The sequence below is a fragment of the Argiope bruennichi genome, chromosome 4 (genome assembly GCF_947563725.1).
Source record: "Argiope bruennichi chromosome 4, qqArgBrue1.1, whole genome shotgun sequence".
NCBI lineage: Eukaryota > Metazoa > Arthropoda > Arachnida > Araneae > Araneidae > Argiope > Argiope bruennichi.
Window position 1 is genome coordinate 46,873,932 of NC_079154.1, and position 22,160 is coordinate 46,896,091.

The window sequence follows — 22,160 nt, forward strand, 5'->3', positions numbered from 1 at the left end:
GCCCCCCAAAGAAGCTTTTGTCCCAGGTCCCCATTAGGCTAAGTCGGGCCCTGATTATAAACTATTTCAGCTGTTGTAAAACATATCGGTTTTATAATAATTCACTCTATAGTGGGCTATTTGGGGATGAATTTAATCTGATTTCTATAAAATGTTCTAGAAAATATCCCAATATTGTGGAAAATCTTATGCTATTAAGGAAGAAAATATTGAAAGACAATTAATGCTACAAAGGCTTGGATGAGGATTCGAGATGTATCACAGAAAATCAAAATTCTGACGTCAGTCATGTCCTCGAGGCACCACTGTTCTTGTCATCTGCTCATGGAAGAGAATTGCAAAAACAGCAACTGACACAGCTTCAAAATGAGAACTCAATAAAACTTATTAATCAAAGAAATTTTATTATATCGTGTTTATAAAGAAAAGCAACTCTTTTTGATATTAATTTGAAGAGTAATCAATTGTTCAATCAACTAATCAGATACCGACCTTAATAATAGTAAAGTTTGATGCTATTTTACTTTTTACTTTGGCAACCTTATTCCAATTGTTATTGTTGGAAAACCGGCGAGAGTTGATGAATTTCAACTCGAATATTTTATTTCTGAAAAGTGTAATTTTAGATTTATACCCGTGTATTCATCTTATAAAACATTAATCAAACTCTACAATACTATCTTTATTTTGTTGTTCATCATGTCTCTTACATGTGCTCGTAAGTAATCACTTTAAGCTGATCAGATTACTCGCGCCGTTTTTTTTTCTTTTTATTTTATTTAATATATCAAATCTTATTTCTGTCTTTAATCTGTTTGTACATTTTGATTATTCATAATTCTTTTATATTTTAGTGTTGCTTTTGATATGTTAATACTTTAAAAATCAATGTGATCATGCTGAGCATTGACTTGTTCGGATGTTATGTTTGTGTTGGAGATTATCGACGGGTACTGTTTCGTTAGATAACAATGAATATATGCTTGTTGCGATTTTATCACTTTTTCTTGTATTTTTTTATTGGTTATAGAAATTACTTGTTAAACCTTGATTGTTAGTGATGCTAATAATAATTTTTTTTTTTAAGTAGAAGAAAATTTGTGATTGTGCTGCATTAATGATTGGCTCCTTTAATATAATCTATAAAATGTAATCTGTGTGAGGAAATTTGTTTAGAATTTTGAAACCTGTAGCTTTTTAAAAATTTATTTAAACTATATTCAGATGTATCTCATCATTCCTGAAGCTGATATTGCAAAATGTATTAAAAGAATATCTTTTCTAAACTACCGTTTGATCTAATTCGTTATATTCAATTTTAGCTGTATTGTTGTTTGTGTTTTGATCATGCTGAATAAACATAATTCAATATCTGTATATTCTTTTGCATTTTCAATAGCAGAAGAGAACATGTGTAGTTAGTATTTTACAAAGTTATTTTAATTCAAATAATTTATTTATAGAGATATATTATTAATAGATTTGTGCATTTACACAATACTTTTTTTTTGTTTGAATATCAAAAATACATGATTAAAATATAAAACGTAAAGGAAATAGGGAGAGAAGGAAAATGAGAAAAGAAGTCAGACAAAGAGGCATTGTGAGAGTACTAATTTCAAAGTTTATCCAATTATGACTTTTAGTGTTAGCAGTTTTTATAAGGATATAGAAGTTTTCCTATTCTCTTTTCTTCTCCTAGACTTCTTTTCTATTTATAATTTGTTTTATCATGCACAAAATTAATAGATCTGAGCAATTCTGAATTTTAATAATACACAGCTTAAACTCACTTTGATTTGAACTTGAGACATTTTTGACGGATTAATTTTATAACCAAATAATGGTTTTAAGATGCCATTTGCTTTTTTTTAATTCTTAAATATGTGAGATAATTAAAATTATTGTAAACCTTTCCTCTTTTTTTTCGTGTTAATAAGCATTTTATATTGTGATTAAGTATTATTGTGTGAAGTTACTTTTATCAAAATGTGATTATAAAATTTTCATATATTTATTGTAATTTCAGAATAATATTAAAAGCTGTTATATTTTGTAACTAAACAGAAATGCTGCTAAATTATAAATGATCAGATTTTCCATTATTATGGTACTGATACATTTTTTCGACATTCTGGTATCATGCAGTTATTAGCACAGTTAATTTTTATTTCAAATCTCTGTTGCATGTATTCTTTAATTAATGAAAATTAAAAAAATGGCAAAGCTTGAAAATTTATGTAAATATATCTTTGAACTGTACAATCTTATGTTTGATACAAGTTAGATTTCAAAATTATTGAATATTATTCTGTCTGGTATATGATATTAAAATAAAATTGGTTTAATACAGAACTTCTATGAATATTAGTTGTATTTGTAATAAATAGCATATGGATAGACTAATAAGTTTTGATGCTGACTTTTAAACTGTTTTTATAATTTTTAAAAAATGAAGTTTTCTATAACTCTGCAAAATAGAATATACAAACCACATCCTGCATAGAGTTCTTGCTTTTCTTTCTGGAAGTTTATTCTTAAATTAATAATCAAATTTTCTCCTTTACATATAAAAACACATTTTTGAGAGATATTTTATGATCTGATATATATTAATTCACCAAAATTTTATTTAAAAGAATTTTTGTTGTGGTTTTCAGTGAGTAATGAGGTTCCAGAACAACCAGTTGTATCACCAGTGTCTGGAAGTATATTTGAAAAGAGACTTATTGTGAAATATATCCAAGAAAATGGAACAGATCCTATCAACGGAAAAGAGTTATCAGAAGAAAATCTCATAGAATTAAAAAGTTAGTGTAGTTGAAATTTGTAAATTTTGTATGATATGCACTGATCATTAACTTGAGAAAAGCAGAAAGCAGTTTCATAAGCACATTTGTTTCCAGGAATAATGCAGTTTTTAAACTTTTAAAATTGAATATAATTTTCTTTTGAATTTGATTTATTTATATACAAATATTTTTTGCAAAATGAATCTGCCTATTTAATAGCTACATTGAAACTGATAAAGGGAAACAAGAGATACTTTCTGCTTTTTAACATTTGTATTGAGAATAACCAATATTTATATTCTAACATTTTTTATGAATTATTAATACTATCGAAACAATTAAAAGATAGCTAATGAAGATAAGATTGTTGGGATCTATAAAAGCTTAAATAACAACAAAATAAAAGCCTTAAATTGTTTATTTTTTGCCTGTAATTTTAAAATGATTCAAAATATGAGAGACTTTGTTCAAAATAAGAAAAAAAAAAAAAAAAAAAAAAAAAGTTTTGTTTCAGTTCTAAAAAATTTTCTTCAAGAAAATATTTATTCTTGAAATATTTTGCTTAACCATTAATGCTTGATGAATTTACACATCAAACTTTGATATCATGTCATTGATAAATTCCATATGTAAATTTAAAAATTACCATAAAATAAAAACTTACTATAAAAATATTAATTTTTAATGAGGACAAGACAAGTATCATTTAATAGTTCATTACTTTTATATTGCACATAAAATGGCTATATGTTTTTTATAATGAAAAATTTGGCTTGATAGTAATAATACACTGAAAAAACAACAACAAGTGTACTGTTAAATTTGTTTTTGTATTTTAATGAATTTAATTTTATTATTCTTTTGATTAAAAATAATTTATCAACTGTAAATTGTTGAAGTTTTTGAATAAAAATGTAATTATGAATTGTATTGTTTAAATTTGTTATAATTTTTTTAATTTGCAGTATATTTTGGCATGTGTAATCATCACTGCATATTTTTATTTACACAGTTCATAAAAGATTTTTCAAACTAACCTCTATAATGTAATTAATTAACAAATGAAGGTAAAATAGGAGTAAAATTGTAAATAAACCTATTGAATGAAGTTGAATTAGTATAACGTGAGTAGTGTTTTATGATTCATCCCTTCCATTAAAAAAAATAAGTAAATAAATAAAAATTTGGCATTTGAGTTTCTAATTATACTGTTAACCGAAAATTAAATGTTTCTTGCTATAGTTATGATATATTATTATTATTATTCAAATCTTTACATTGCTCTTTGTTTGAACTACTTTATCTAAAACATATAATTCAAATTGCAGCACCTTCTGCTGTAAAACCTCGTCCACCATCTGCTACTAGTATTCCTGCTATATTGAAGACTTTGCAAGATGAATGGGTAAGTAATAATTATTATTTCTATATAATTATTATGAAATTCATTTCCTGTAAATGACATGGAATTTATATATTGTGATTAAAGTATAACACCTTTATAAAATTATCTGTAAGCCACTTTCAAAGATTTGAAAATATCTTTTATATCCTAAAGGCTTTTTTTTTTTCTTTTGCTTTAATTGTTTTTTAATATCAACAAAATGTGAAGAAAATCTAGAAAAATATTTTTTTAAAAATTGTATTATTTTAGACATTGTGCAAAATTGCTATGATGGATACAATGTTATTTAATTTTCTAAGCAACATATATGATTTTAAGATGAACAAATAGCATTTTTTTAAGTTAATTGTCAAAATTGTAGTGTAGGGAATTTTTAAAAACTAGATTTGGAACCTTGCTGAGCTAATAAAATGGTTTTTTATTCATTGAAACTATATTTCAATTATGTTTGTTGTTCTTATATAATCAAGTGTATCTTATTGAAGTTTATAGAAATAAAATTTCAGATTTCTTTTTTCACACATTCTGAAAACATATTTTCTAAGAAGGAAATAAAAGTAGAATTTTTCTTGAAATCCATATGAAATCAATTTATTTTTCTTGTCTTTACAATAGGTCTAAAATCTAAAAAGTTTAAAGCATAATAATGCTGAATTTTAATCATTTAAATATACAGGCATTATAAAGCTCAAACTTCCTTCCAAATATTAATTGTGTAAAGAAGAAAGAATTGTGTAAAGATCATATTTCAAGATAAATAAAATGATTAATCTTAAATTCATCTTTTAATAATTAAAATTTCTTTACTATTTATTAGTTTGAATTAATGAAAATTAGTTATTTTGGTTAAGTGTAATTATTAATCTTAATTGATGAAGTGTTATTAAATTATGATATGCTTTTAGCAAATCTAATGTCTTCAAACAAATTACTTTTATCTAACTGAAATGTAATTGAGCTATATAAAAAGCCCCTTGAAGTAATAAGTTGAACAGCTGTTTTAGAGCTTTGAATTTGACTAGTAAATAATTTTTCTTTATCTGTAAAGTAACAGGGAAATCTGTCATGTAAGAGTATTAGATTTTTTGACATAAATTTATATTATACCATAACAAAAAAAAAAGTTTAAGTACTTACATAATAGCAGTTACAATATTTATTGCATGGGAAAGCTTATTATGTCACAATTTAATTTGATTTTTTGAAAGTATATTTGAAATTAAACTAGTTACTATTTCATAATGCAGAGCTTAGTCTAATTACAAAGTGAAACACATTAAATATAGCTACAAAAATATTTAAAATATCCCTTTTATTTTATCCCCTTTATTTTGTTGCTCTGAAATAATATATTCAATTTATTGTAATCATCAAGTGATAGAGTAAATAAATTATTTGCAGGTAAACTGCTAATTATTGGTATTAAAATTTGGTTATTTTACCTATTTCATATTACCTGTCTTCGTTGACCATTTGTATGATGATGATTTGTAATTATTCACTAATATTAGGATTTAAAATTTGTAAATTGATTGGATCAATTATTGTTTTTTAAAGTTTTTATATTAAAAATTTTGTTTTAGCTTCTGTCCTATGAATCATTTCCTGTTAATGTTTCTGAATAATAACAAACTGTTATTTTAGGAAAGATAATGAATAAAACTAAACAGTCTAACAAAAGATTGCTATAAAAGAAGTAACAGGTGCATCAAGAATCAAATAGTAATGCTAGATCCTCTTCCTTTACATCAATTCAAATTTCAGAGTTTGTCAATAAGTAATTAAATCAAATTTTGTTAATATTGTAAAAGAATAACATTCCCAATGCCATTTAGCAGGTATTGATTTGAATTTCGAGTCACATTATTAAAGCAATTTTAAAAACATTTTATTTTCTAGTAAATAAAGTATAAAAATAAAATATTATTTGAAACAAAAAGAAATGCAATAATCTTTGTAATTCAAACCAATAGTAGGAAATATTTAAAAGATTTTTGCATAAAAGTATTTGGACCAAAAAAAAAATTTAAAAAAATACATAGATACTTTTTAAAATTTATTGATCAAATATCTTCTTCCTTCCGTTTGTTGCAGGTTAATTGATTATGTGGAAAGACTAGTTTCATATATAATATGAATAAATTTTTATAGCCTCATAAAAAGCAGCATAACAAAGACTTTCTCAAAAGAAACTTTATATTATATTTTTTAAATTTGATTTGATATGTTTTTTGACAAAATGCAAGTAAAATGCATGAAAACATGCATATTTCTTTCTTATTATATTTTGAACCTTTCCTTTCTGTTGAAAAAAGCTGGTTGCACTTTATGAAAATTTTAAAATAATGAATAAGTGAATAAACAATGAGACTTAACATAGTTGAATAATTTAACCAATATGAACGAAAAAATAAATTTTATCTTTTTAAAATAGTGTAAAATGGATATTTGTGTTGTAATTTTTGGGGAAATTATTTATGATAAAAGAACTGAAAATATCAAAACTTTGAGAGATACATCTCTACAGATACAGATCTTTATTAGTATGAGAGATTCTTTTGTAAATTTGAGAAATAATGGAATTCATTAATTTTTTTTCCCATTTATGATTGTAGGATGCTGTTATGTTGCATAGTTTCACTTTAAGACAGCAATTGCAAACTGCTCGTCAAGGTAAACGTTTTTTACTTGTATTCTTATTTTTATCTTTGTAAAATCTACAAATTAAAGATTATTATTACTGTTTGATTAAATTCAAATTTGCATTACATTTAAAATATGTAATTGTTATGAAATGTATATAAATTTATAAAACATTAGAAATATATAATTAATTTGTATATTAAAGCATTAAATTCAGTAATTATATTTATTAAAAGTATTAATCTGGTTAATTCTATTCTCTCTTTCTTCCATATGGTAAAACTGTATAAATCTACATAGATACAATAAAAAAAAATTGGTAAAATTACAAATAAAAATTAACTGTACTCAAAAATTTTTGATTAATGAATTAAAAATTTATTACAATTTCTTTACTAAAAAGTTTCTAATTCAAATCAGTATGTAAACTAAACAAGGAATTAATTTTATCAACCATTTATTAAGCTTTTCTTTAAAAGCAATATAAATGCTATATCAGCATATTTTTAAAAATCTCTTATAAGCACATGTTGATGCTTAGATGCACATGTTGAACTATTAAGTAACTTAATACCTCATGCAGTGCTGAATTAATGAATTTATAATTGTGCAGTAATTAGTATTAGTTCTGCTTCCTTTGTAATTTTTTTTCCTTTACTTTTATCTAATGAGAGAAGAACATAATATTTAATCATTCATGCGAGTATAAAAGGATACTTTTTTAAAATACTTTCTTGTTTATTTGCTAAATACCTTGTCCTAAAAGAATAATTTGAATTTCTATGAGATATTATCTAAAAATTAAATAAATCCAAATTAATAGAAAAATATGAAGATTTAAATATTAATCACTATGTAGTGTAAAATTAAACAGTGTTTTTATACCTTGTTAAATGCTTACTTTGGATAATGACTTTTAGTATGTTCCAGTAACTTTTAATACACACAGACATTTTCTGACTTTAGTGTTTTGTATTTTAAAAAATTATGTTTGTAAAGTACAATTTCGAATTTTATCATTTGAGCAGAGTATATATATATATATATATATATATATATATATATATATATATATATATGCACTAAATAATATTTATTATATGTATTGTCTGCTTTAATCTTCCATAGAATTGTCTCATGCTTTGTACCAACATGATGCTGCTTGTCGTGTTATTGCTAGATTGACAAAGGAAGTGACAGCTGCCAGAGAAGGTGAAATATCTTTTTTGCTTTTCTTCTATCTACATAAAATGAAAGTTTTGCAAATAATGTGTCATACAGTAACTGTAGTTTATTGATTAATGATATGGGCTTCATTTTTTTAATAATTATTTCATTGTTTTAATTATTATTATGAAACTAAAATTTCTTAATTTACCATGGTAAAAACTCCTTTCATGTTTTAAAGTGCACATATATGCATGTGGTCTTAGAAATTCCAATTGACTTTAGGGGAAAATGCATATTAACAAAGAGAAATTCTTAAACTTGTTTTAAAAAAACGAACATTGTTTTATTGTTATATGAAAGTCATAAGTAAATCAGCTGTTAGAAAAAAAAAACATAATTTTTATATAATGTTTTCATAATATGTGACATACTAAAATAAAATATTTCTGCTTGCTTTTTTTTTCCTCTTTTTTATATGAAAGAGGGGGGGGGGCAACTGAGTATGGATATTGAATAATTATATATTTGCAGATGAATAATTTTCCCTTTTTAAATATATTCTGAATTGGTTATTGATATGGCAGATAGAAAAATTAATAGTCTTTTTTCAATTTAACATTTGTTAAAAAATAATTTTAAAAATTACTAAATCTTGATTTGCTAAAATTTATTAAATAAGTAGTGTTAATTTAGTTTCCTATTTACTTCGTTTGATTATTGTTTCACTTTCTTATTTTCCAACTTTGAATCTGCATCTTTGGTTCCACTTCTAGTGGCAATGTGTATAGATAAATTTTTATGTAAGGTTAAAATGAAAAACGTTTAAATACTTCTCGTCTCTATTTATTTCACTTAAATATAAAGCAAAATTTTCTTTTAAATTATTTATTTTTCATTTTTTTTATTTTGCAATATTCAAAATTATACTATGTTTTCATGCATAATTTTCATATATTTATCTCTATTTCTTTTTACAGCTTTGGCCACTCTGAAACCACAAGCTGGTATAGTCGCAGCTCCCATGGAACCCAAACCAGTAAGTGCTCATTGTTTAAGCATGGATAATTTTTTTGTGCATTGTTCTCAATTCCAAAGATTTCGTATTTGTGAAAACATCCAATATTTTTCTTTCCTCTTAATATTTAGGAAATATATGACTGAGTGTTGAAACCCCTGAATATTAATGTTAAGAATATATACTTTTTGATATCACAAATCAAATGATTTGGAAATTGTGTGTACTAATTTATAAATTATATCATATTAATCATAATCTGGATTATTTAAAATTATATTTGAATTCTATAATAGCTTTTTTAAATTTTAAAATGGAATCATTTTTTCAAATTATTTTTCAGCAATATGGTGTTGAAGCTGGTGGTGTTGCTGATCAACCTGTTGAAGAAGCAGGAATGACACCTGAAGTGATTCAGAAAGTAAGTAAAAAAATTTATTTATTTAAAATAAATTTGAAAAATCAAACATTTAAATTATATCTTATTTTAAAATTCAAATAATCTTAGTTAAAAATATCAGTGATCTTAGTAATGGTCATTTGCTATAGCTACTTACCTTATTTCATATTTCATTTCATTTTGCAACCAATTAGTTTTGCTGGGAATATTAATGATATTTCATTCCATTTAAACCATATAGATATATTTTCATATTTACTCACATTAAAGCTGTGTTATTTTAATTGTCTAACATATGTTCTTATCATTATATACAAAAACCATTCTAATAGAAACTGATCCTATGACACCATATGCTATGAAAATGTTAATGTGCAGTTAATATAAATTTCATAGTATTGTAGTTTCATTTTTTATTCATCTTGTTAATTTTGCAGATATTAAACAAAATCCTTGTATTTATATGTATATAGTAATAATAATAACTAATTAAAGAATTAATTAAGAATCAACGAAGAAAAATTGGGCTAAACATAGTAGCTTTGAAAAGTCAAAGAAAATCATTTTAAAGATGCTCTCTTCATTAGTTCTAAAAGCTAATTTATATCTGTTATAAATCTATCTGTATAACGTTAACAACCATGGCACAAAGATTGCTTTTATCACATATTGTCAAATGTTAGAAAATCAGTGTACTACATAATGCAAACAGTTTTATGCTTTAAAAATTGGGCATATTGATTCGGAAACTAGCCAAAATAATGAATTCAAATATGGAATTTTCAATTGAATAGGTACATTCTGCTGTTATTTTTGATTGATTTATTTATTTTTAGTTTTGCTTTAATATTTACCATGCCTTATTATTGACCAAACCTTATAAACATAATACATGCTTTAAAGAAAACAGGAAGAAAAATTGCCTTTCTCCACCCCAAGACTTATAAAAATCTAGTTATGAATTTATTAGTTTTAAAAAATTCAATTGTTATATTCTTGCAATTATGTGCCGAATGGTCTTTAAGGGGATTTTTTTTTTTTTAAATTTTAAATCAGTTAAAGAGAATATGAAGCAGTTTATGATTATGTTTAAAAAATAGTTTCTCTTTTATATGCATTTCTCATTTCTTTAAATGCTCTTATTTGTTCTCATCTGTTATACATGACAATTCAAATTGTTAATAAATGGAAATTTATGAAACCTCATCATCAATGTGTATAATCATTTTATTTCTGTTTACTTGAGTCTTTTGATACAGTATCTTGAGTTTAAACTTTTATCTCAGACTCTTAACATTTTACAAATTATTTATTAATTATAAACTTTTTTGCATGCAATTTTTCTTTAATTTGGAAATCAAATGAAAAGGGCATTATTTCTTAGAATTAAAAAAAAATATTGTGATAGGTGGAATTTGTCTATTGTTTGAGCAATTATTTCTTGGAATTACAAAAACAGAAAAGTATACACATGGTCCATTGAAAGAAGAAATTAAAATAAAAAGCAATTAAAAGATACATTCATGATACAGTAGGTCATAAAAATCAATCACTAATATAAATGTTTGCAAATGTCACTGATTTTCTCTATATCCTCTGCTTTTTTTCTTTCTTTTTTTACACCAAAAGAATATTTTTCTTTGTTCAACAAAACAAAACTTTTCAGCACATTTAAAGCATTTTCAACACATTTTCAAGAATGCATGAAATTTTCTTATATTTTATTTGAAATGCTAAAGATGAATTGACCTCCCCCTCCCCCTTTTTTTTTTCCTATGTAAATTTTTGGTAAGAAGATCATTTTCTAATGATGACAAGCCTTTGTATTGTGCAAATCATTTTCAATGTCAACTATGATATTTTTTTAATATAAAATTTATTTAATTATATTAATAAATAAATACAGATTTTCTGAAACCAGCAGTTAACAAATGACAGTTTTTAGAGATTTGAATAATTGAAGTTTTATTATATTTTTAGGTGCATTAGTATAACATTCTTGACTATTCCGAGCTTACTTTACTTAACATTTTTCAGCCTTTAAATTTGATTTATTTTTGACTAAAGTTTTAATGTAGTAATTCATTGCCAGGTATTATTATAAAATTGCTTTCAATTTTTGAATTGAACTACTTTAGAAATATTTCCGTTGCATTTTTTTAAAAGAATAATTCTGAATAACAAATAAAACCCTGAAAAAATTACTAGAGTGTTTTATTGTTTTTTAGCATTTAATTAATTAAAAAAATTTTGTGAAAATTCTAGCTTCAAGACAAAGCAACTCTTCTCACTACTGAACGTAAAAAGCGTGGTAAATCTGTTCCTGAAGATCTAGTGAAACCTGAACAAATACGTCAGTTCCAGACTTTGGCATCCCATCCTGTAAGTTGTCTATTGCTTTTATTTTGTTAATGGTTTCCCCTCTCCCTCTTTATTTTTTATTGGAAAACTTTTAAGGAAATATTTCTACTCCTTAAAAAAGAGTATTCCTACTATTAATTTCATTTATATCCATTATAATTTTTTTATTTATTACCATATTTTATGCATTGATTGAAAGTTATAAAACATTTTCTCTGCTTTCTTAATTATTTATTATGTAAGTATATTTAAAATATTGAACATGATTTAAGGCAAATAATGGCTCATTCAAAACTTAATAATTTTTGTGCTAGATTATTTTGAGTTGATATGTTTTTAAATCAAATATATAACAAAATTTTATTTGTTCAGAAATGTTAAATAATTCATAGGCTTTCATGCATGAATGATGGCTGTTTCTTATTTTGATACTGTGTTCATATTTATTTTAAAAAGTAATCTATTTTGTATTTTAAAATTTGTTTCTATTGTGAAAAAAAAATTTACTGAATTAATAATCAAAATATTTAATTCATAGAAATGATAATTGTAACATGGGGATGTTTCTTTATTTTTTGAAGATTCAACCTTGATAGTGAAATAAACATTTATTATAACATTGTCTTAATTAAGGATATATCTCAAATATGTGAGTAATATTAATATAATCAACTTTAATGTATACAAATATTATATCTAATTAATTTTAATGATTTTGTTGAAATTAATACCAATGCCCCCCAAAGAATTTTTTTCTATCTGGCAAAGAAAAGAAGACAGAAATTGAGCATGCAGTAATTTCTCTGTATCTACCTGAAAACCTGCGCTCTCTCTCTTTCTTTTTGATATCCTGTCTTTTCAAACAGGTGATTGAAAATACTAATCAATCAACTTCTTCAATACCCTCCTGTCATTTTACAAAAATAGCTAATGACGACTACCTACAACATTTTCTAAAAACATCATTAATGGATTTGTGTGCCATGTTGTGCAGCACCTGTAGGTTAACATTTCCTAGGGAAAACTGTGTTGTACACATATATGTGACAAACATTTCATCTTCATTGTCATGCTGTATGGCACTGGGAGACATTACAGTCCATTTTATATGAGTATCTAATATTGGGAGCTGGAGTGAAATACCTTTTAAGGTTCATTTATGTAAAATAATAAAGAACCTGAGTGCCACATCACATATGTGAGCAACATCAAAATAGGCTAAAAACTGAAGAAAAAAAAAGTAGTTTTAGCCATCATTCATCAGACAACATATTTGATGTCAATGAATGGAAATAATAATGTTATGCCCTCTACGAAATACTTCCCATTTGACTTGTGGCACATAATATGTTAAAAGGAAACATATACCCAGTCAAATGCAAATAAATATGTCATAATTACCCAACCTCATCACACCTAATTTCTAATTATATAATAGTTCATTTATTCCATATCAATAATTGTGAGGAATTTTTGTTTCTGTGAAGTTATAAAAATCACTTTTATTATTGTTTTCTCATCTCAGGGTCTGCATAGTGCCAGTGTTCCTGGTATTTTATCTATGGATGTGTGCCCAACTGATACCAGCAAAATTTTGACTGGAGGTAATGACAAGAATGCTGCTATCTTTAACAAAGACACTGAGCAAGTGATAACCATTCTGAAGGGGCACACAAAGAAAGTAACATCAGTCATTTACCATCCAGAAGAAGTAAGATTTTGTTTGTTTAGACATTTGTTGCTTCAATTATATGCAATTTTAGTTAATTACAAATGTTATAAAAGTTGGAAATCCTTTTAAATCAGTTTTTAATTTATTACTCGTATCATATTTTATGCATTGCATCTGTTTAATGAAAATGTTGATATCGTAAAAATGAAATCTGTTGTATGAGAAATCGAAAATTAATAATTGTTGATCTTTATATTAAGGGATTCAGTATATTTTTAAAAAAAATATGTATGCATACTTAACCATATAAATGGGAAGATAAGGAAATAATATATAGTACATTACATGTTGAAACAATTTTAAAGAAAAAATATATACCAGTTCTGATTATTGAATAGAATTATGTGATGAGCAGCTACTTTTAAAGTTATACATTTTGCTGTTCTTTTTGCAAAATTTCATTTAAAAAATTGATACTGGAATTTTTTAAAATTTGATTATTCCATTCTTAGTAATTCTTCGTGATTATTTGGAAGAGATTGCAATAAATAATTGAGATAAAAATTATTATAATTTGAGATTAAAATTAAATGAGTTATAAATTCATTGTAATTAATTAGTTTATTGTAATTAAGTTCATTGTAGTAAATAGTTGTTGAACCCAAAATATGTGTTTGATTTCTAGTGATGTAATCACCTCCAATATCAGATTTATCTGTGTCGAAATTAATGGTTATGATAGATATATAAATATTTAAGGAGGTATTTAGATTTCGTGTTTTAAAATAGTAGTGAATATAATTATGTTAAAGATTGTTTGAAAAATTATTTATGCATTTCTTTCAAGAAGTATTTATAAAATTAAGAAGAATTACATAATTTTCACACATTTTAAACTATAATTAAATAAAATTAGGATTTCATAGATTTCCTGTTAAGAAGGGGGGGGGGCTTCAATGTTACAATTTATCTTTGTAAACATTTAGTACTTTCAGGAAAAAAATTTAAAAAAAATGATTCAATTGAAAAGTCTTTTGTTTTGGGCGTAAAAATTTCCGAAGTTAAAAACTGTTATATCTTTTTTTAATATTGAAGAATATTATTTTAATGAACAGAATTATTAAAATATTTATTATTATTTATTAGAATACTTAATTTTTAGCAATTACATATTTCAGTAAAAAAAAGCATTTTTTTCCCCCCTCAGAAATAATGAATATTAATTTCTTCATTTAGTTCAATTGAATGACTATAATCAAATGAGAATTTCATTTTTCGTTGAATATATTGTTTATTTAGTTTTAATATTGTGTATAGTATTGTTTTTGTCCTTGTTTTAATCAATATTTTAGAATTATGGGTTACAATTTTCAAATTATCTTGTAAAATTCCAGGACACCGTCATTACTGCTTCTCCAGACTCAATGATCAGGATCTGGCATGTTCCTACTTCACAGACAATACAGGCTATCAAAGCTCATGAAGGTGGAGTGACTGGCCTCAGTCTTCATGCCACTGGTGACTATCTCCTGAGTACTTCCACAGATGAAAACTGGGCATTCTCTGACCTTAGAACTGGGCGTGTCTTGACAAAAGAGGGTGACACCACTACTCCACATTGTAAGAAATTTTCAATCAATTTAGATTAATAAAGTGCTGTTCAGGCCATTAATATATAAATATATTTAACTATAATTATTCTTGAAATAGTTATTATTAAATAGAAATATATATATCAATATGAAATATTGAAATTTATATTAATTAATCATATTTAAAATTATGAAATTATATTCAGATTATGAAATGTTAACATTTTTTTTGTGTGTGTAGTCATTTTAAATGTATGAAGTTTAAAAAATATATTATGATAAGAAATTGATTTCTAATTCAAAGATTAAATGTGAATTATAAGTTTCAAATTGATAATTTTATATTGTTATAAGTATATGTAGGTTAAGTAGAAAAATAAGAAATAAGCATGATATTAGATTAGATTTCTATTCATATTATTTTTTTCCATTTGATTTAAATAATCTGAGATGTAAAATTTTAATTTAACTATTAAATAACATCATTTTATAGAAATAAAAAGGGTATTCCATTTTTTTTTTTTTTTTCAAAAATCAAACTTGCTAATATGTTATTTTTTTTGTTTGTGTGTGTTTTTGTTTAATTATTATTATTTAATTTATACAGTTTTTACATAAATATGAAAAAAAAATCAAGTGCTCTAGGTTGCTTGAAATCTTTTGATTTATTTAGATATATGGTGATTATTAGTAAAATACTTCTGCAAAATCCAGGATATGATGTAGAGATGGAGATCTCAATGATTCATTTGTTCCCATTGCATTATAGTTGGCGTAAAGATGCATAGGCTCTGTACTAAAGCTAAAGAAGGATAAAAAACCTGAGAAATATGTTAACGACTAATTTACATTGGAATGAAAAGGGACTTCTCTCCTAATAGATAGCAGTTAGTTAATCAGTTGGTTTGAAGTAACTGTAATAAAAGAGAACTTGAATTAGAAATAATTTAACATTAAATAGTATGCCAGGAATAACAAATCTAATTTATTGATTATGAATGCTTATTTAATTGTCCAAATCATGTAGAAGGTGTGGTGTTTTTAAGTAATTCTTGAAATTATTGACGTGTACTTCAACTTTCACAGCTCTGACAACTGCACAGTTCCATCCTGATGGTTTGATTTTTGGTACTGGAACTTCTGATTCCGTGATCAAGATTTGGGATTTGAAAGAGCGTGCCAATGTGGCTAATTTCCCTGGCCATTCTGGTCCCATCTCAGCTATTGCATTCTCAGAGAATGGTTATTATTTAGCCACTTCTGCAGATGATTCTGTTGTGAAACTGTGGGATTTGAGGAAATTGAAGAACTTCAAGACATTGACTTTAGATGAGGCATATGAAGTGAGTTATATTTTTGTTGTCTAATTACCTTTGGTGACCAGTAGATTCATTAGAGATATTGTTTATATTTAATTTCAATTAAATCATTAGTAATCTAACTCATGCATGATTCCAACAAATAATCAGGTATTAAAGCATTATTTTAATTGCTTTATATATGCCCTGTTCATTTTGTATATGAACTTTTCTGATAAAAACCAGCCCCATAACATCATAGTTCTGTTAAATACATACATTTGTTATTCATTTGCAATACTATACCTTCTTTTTATAAATTATGTAAATATTAAACTGAATCCCCCTTTAGCTTTCAACAGTCGAGGAAAATCATACAATAAAATATTTGTTTTAACAATGAAAATGGTTTGAATTTCAAGGCAACTCTTAAATCTACTGTTAGAAATTAAACAAACAAAAAAAAAAAAAAAAAAAAAAAAAAAGGCCAAAATTCAGGAAAAATTTAGTTTAAAATTATATAGTTGGCATCATTAAAACAAGAATTTTTAGACACAATTCTTTTTTGTGCAATAATAGTTATTGTAGAAAAAGGTCAAAATTCAGCTTAATTTCTAATTAAAATTAATCCAGTTAAAATTCTAAAATTAATCTAATTAATAAAATTAAAGATCACTCCACTGTGCATATTTCCTCCTGCCCCTTCCAAGATATATATCTGTTTTAAATAATAAATATTTTATTGCTTGATTTTCCATCATTGTTGAAAGCTAAAGGATTCTGTTCCAAGACACATTCATCTGTATTATTATGAGTAATTACTTATCCTTATTTCCTATTTTCTATCTTCAGGCAACTAATTCTAAATTATAATTAGTATTTGATTTTTAATTGGTCCTAAAATTCAATGCTATGCTGCTATGCTCTGGAATGATTTTTATTGCTTCATAATATTTAAGGAAGAATTTTTGATTTGTTTTTCGGGATGTGGGGCTTCTGGTATAAACGTAGTCCTTTTTGATTTGATACATTGTTCGGAATATGTGAAATTGAGATTGTTTCTTTTTATCTGTCTTAGTGAATAATTAAAAATATTATTTGGTAATAGAAGTCATAATGACAATAAGAATTATTAATTTAAAAATAAGTGAAGATAGAAAGATCTCATTTACCTAAAAAGAGTGGATTTTTTTTTTGTGTGTGTGTGTTTTGAAACAATAATACAAGAAGGTATCTGTACGTCAGAATTGGAAAAGGTGTAAATTTTTAATTCTAATTACTAGTTAGTTATTGATTTTTTTTATGTTGTCAAATATTTCTTTTATAAAATTTAAAATGGCTGAAGATTTGATGTTGCAAGCTCAACTCAGTGTGCAAGACATGGCACATTGTCCTACACAAGGAGAACTTTCTTGTCTTTATTCCTCATTTTTTTCATTGAAATTTACCTGCCGTTCTTCCAAAATGAATGATGCCATCCATGCTTTTTTGTTCACATATTATGACTCACAGATGTTTTTTTTTTTTTTTTTTTTTTTTTTTTTAAAATAACATTTGGATTTTTGACATCTCCAAATGACAAGGGCTTCTCTTTCTTCCCAGTTGCAATGAAATTAAACAAATATATTGTATTTTGTCTTTATATTAAAATTTCAATTTTTTATAATTAAAGTTCAATGAACCAACTAATTTTCATATTGGCTTGTTGTTTTATATTAGAAGGTCATATGAAAATTATTCTGAAATAAAGTATTCCTTTGAAAACAAGTAATGTTATTTTGAAAATATCCTGAAAGTGTTATGTTGTGCACAAACATTTTGTTCGAATAGTATACTAAATTGGATCTTTTAAACTGTTTTGCTTTGATTTGAAGGATTTAATTTTCTTTTTATGTAGTATTACATTTAACTTTTTCATAATTAATCTTTTAATTCCTTTTTTATAGGTGAAATCACTTTCTTTTGATCAAAGTGGTACATACTTGGCTGTTGCTGGATCAGATATTAGGTGAGTTTATATCATTTTAGTTTGAGTGAATGTCAGCTTAAATTGATAATATGAGAAGAGTTTTATTAGGTTTTATGGCAAATAGTTCCCCAGAATGATTAAAATGTATTTAAATATGATTCATTTATTTGATATGATCTCAACTTTAATTGATAAAATCTATTTCCTATTAAATAAATCTGTTTCGTTAAAATGGGAATTGTATAATACTACAGAAATTATATATATATATATATATTTGAGCTTCAAAGAAATGCATATTTCAATGCATCTGTGTAGAACTGTATTTAGCTATCTGCATATTGTCACCTTGAATGGTTGTTAATGCTAGAAGATATAATTTTCTTTATGCATTGATATAGTTTGAAGAACTGAATTTATTTCCTCTTTTCATGGCATTTATTATGAAAGCATCATGTATTTTTTTACCAATGGAAGATTTCTGATTAGGTAGTTACCTACAGTTGTTTCGTTGAAGGATGCCACAAGCAGGTGGATTAAAAAGAAATGTTTTTAGCGTAGTTGTCAAATAGTAAATACATGGATACTATGAAATATAAATTATTGGGATAAAGTGAACACTGTCAAGAAATAATTATTTTATTATCTGTTTCATCATGTTCACTTAGTTATTACTGTGATTATAAATACTGATTGTCTGCTTATATAATATTGTTTGGATGTCATGCATCATGAATCTATAACTAAATAGAACCATTTACATTTTCACAAAATAAAAAAAAATTGTTCTAAGTTAAAAAATTAACATATTGGTTAAGTTAAAAATGTTGAAATGGGAAGTATTTTAGTTTACCATATCAATATTAGTCAAAGTGTAGTCATGTAGAATTCAATTTTTCCATTTAAAATGTTTCATTGAAATGCAGGTTATTGTGTTTTTCAAAAAGATGATTTGTGTGAATATGGATTTCTGAAAATCTTCATCTGGAAAATATTTTGTTTTACTGTATATGGCTGATTATATTAATGCTGAAATGATCATATAAACTAAAGGGAAATAAATATATTCTCTTAGTAGTATCGTATTAACACAGGGCGTGGTAAAACTGATATGGTATGAAAATATGCAGTCATTTAGGCATTAAGTTTATTAAAATTCCAAAGATACTAGCATATATTCTTAATGCATATTGTTTAAGACATTATGTCTCTTCTTTTTCCTCTCTTGTACAATATGTAAAACGGTTAATCAAAGTTAAATTCTAATAATGCAAATTATAGATCTTGCAAATAAATTAAATATAATTTAGATGCAGTAGATTACACAATAGAATAGACTACTTAAATGATGGATGCTAAATGAAAATCAGTTATTTATATAAAAACACTTTTTTACTAAATTACTTTAACATTTAAAAATAATTAAGAGTGAAAGGCAATGCAAAATATTGTGTTATTCATAACCTTACTTATACAATGAGATTTGATTGATCTATCCAAATCTCGGGTCTCTTAATTCTGACTTTAAACACCTGGCTAATTGATATGCAATATTTTATACCTTTCCTGAATTGATATATATGGAAGAGTTTGGAATCCCTTCTTAACTTGTTAATTTAAACTAAGGCTACACTTAATAATGTAAAATGAAAGGTTAAAATCCAAAATCATTTATCTGACCCCTTTGTGAGAGAGGCCTATGTCAAGGGGATTCTTATGCTTGTCAGCTTTTTAACATTACCTTGGAGAGGTGTATCTGAAATAGTAGATTAGACTGAAAGGACATTTTGTGGAATAGATCCATTCAACTGCTGGCTTATGCAGATGATATAGATATTATTGGAAGGTCAGAAAGGGCAGTGAGAAAGGCCTTTCTAACTTTAAAAACTTCTGCCACAAATATAGGCCTTGCCATCAACAAAGATAAAACCAAATTTATGGAGTTCCCACCCTCCACTATAAATCACAGTGTTCCTCTTTGTATTAATGGCCATACCTTCAAAAAAAGTCAATCATTTCAAATACCTTGGCACAATGATTAATGATAGTAATAAATTCAAAGCAGAAATTCACAACAGAATAAAAATGACTAATAAATGTTTCTTTGGACTGAAAAAACAGCTAAGATCCAACTTATTAATCAATCAAAAAACTAAACTAAGAATTTATAAGACTCTTATTATGCCTGTTCTGCTCTATACAAGTGAAACTTGGACTCTTATTTTGGATGCTCAGCAGTCTCTGAAAATGTTTGAGAGAAAGATTCTTAGAATTATCTTTGGCCCAGTACTAAAGAGAGGATGTTGGCAAACTAGACAACCGCAGATAACACTGCTTATCCAAAGCTTAAGATGGCTTGGCAATATCTGGAGAAGCCCTGAAAACAGCACACTCGAAATATACAATTTTGAAAATCCTATGGGATCTCGGGTCAAAGGAAGACCTCCAACTAGATGGCTGGATGATGTGGATAAAGAACTGGAAGGGAGTTGCGAGGGATAGAAAGCTCTGGAAAATGTGTGTGGTTAAGGCAGCCAAGGTGCACAGGGAGCGGCTGTGCTCATGAAGAAGAGAAAGAGAAGAATTAGTATATATGCATAGTAACTTCTATTATCTGATAGATAATATTAGATGTGATTCTGATTAATTAGCTAAAAATTGGATGTCAGTTGAAGCGATTAATTCAAAAGTAAGTTTATTTGTTTATATTTTTACAGGGGAAACACAAAACTGACTTTTTAAATAAGAATTATATTATTTTGTAACTTACTGAAAAAAGCTGCATTTCCCAACACAAAATATGTTTTTCTCTAGAATTCTCTGTTTTTATGTCATAACATAAACATTTTTATTGTATCAATTTTCAGCATGTTCTTGATGAATATAAGTGAAATTTAATAAAATATGATTTGCCATTTTCTGTTTTCAGGATTTATTTATGTAAACAATGGGATAATCTGAAGACTTTTACGGATCACACTGCTCTGGCCACTGGAGTAAGATTTGGGCAACATGCTCATTTTGTAGCTTCTGTCAGTATGGACCGAACTTTGAAAATTTATGGAATGTAATGATAACAATACATGGTCATTGAACAGATTGTAGTTTTTTTAAAGCTCATTTTATGACTGTTTTGTCTCATCTTTTTGCAAATGAAACAGATGGATTTTCATTGTATATTGTATTTTCATTAAAGATGTTCTTTGTTTTTGAATTTATACCATGTCTTTTTTTCTTAAAAACTGCTTCTTACCAGATTTGATCTGTTTAACATCAGGCAAGTTATTTTTCAAGTAAATTTAAAGAAAAATGCTTGATAATGAAAATATTTCTGGAACTTCTGACAATATTTCATCACAAAATGTTACCATGTTAGTTTTAAAAATTGTTATAGTGATTTAAAGATCTTTGTATGGCATTTTTAAATTTCATTTTTTTAAATATAAATCATTATTATAAGAAATTTCTAGGTATGAATCTTTCAAATTTAATTATAAAATTTTCTTAATACATGTGCTTTTTTTTTTCACAATAAATTTTTCACATAAAATGCATAAAATCAGCAATAATTGTATTCTTTAGATAGGAATTTATTCTAAAATTGTAGTATAGTAGTTTGCATGTTATTCATAAAATGTTACTATAGAGCATATTCTCCCCACCCCCATTTTTTTTCAATCTTGTTTATTTTTTGTAGAATTTTCATTATTGATTCAGAATGTAAAGAAATATATTAATTTTGTAAAATTAAAACCCTTTAAGTTTTTTAAAACCAAAGGCATTTCTATAATGATTCAACAATTTGTGAATCCACAGATTTCTGAAGATGTCAATGAATTTCTC

At 25.5% G+C, this 22,160-nt stretch overlaps 1 protein-coding gene across 1 annotated transcript; it reads left to right on the forward strand.

Moving 5' to 3' along the window:
* Positions 1–545: 545 nt before the first annotated feature.
* LOC129965788 (pre-mRNA-processing factor 19-like) lies at positions 546–21,531 on the forward strand. The gene is made up of 13 exons (XM_056079970.1): positions 546–718; positions 2,661–2,810; positions 4,121–4,197; positions 6,813–6,870; positions 7,969–8,052; positions 8,988–9,046; positions 9,369–9,446; positions 11,691–11,807; positions 13,312–13,497; positions 14,853–15,078; positions 16,137–16,393; positions 18,295–18,356; positions 21,247–21,531. The coding sequence occupies exons 1-13, from the start codon at positions 700–702 to the stop codon at positions 21,386–21,388; spliced, it is 1,515 nt and encodes a 504-aa protein (XP_055935945.1). The 5' UTR covers positions 546–699; the 3' UTR covers positions 21,389–21,531.
* Positions 21,532–22,160: the final 629 nt, after the last annotated feature.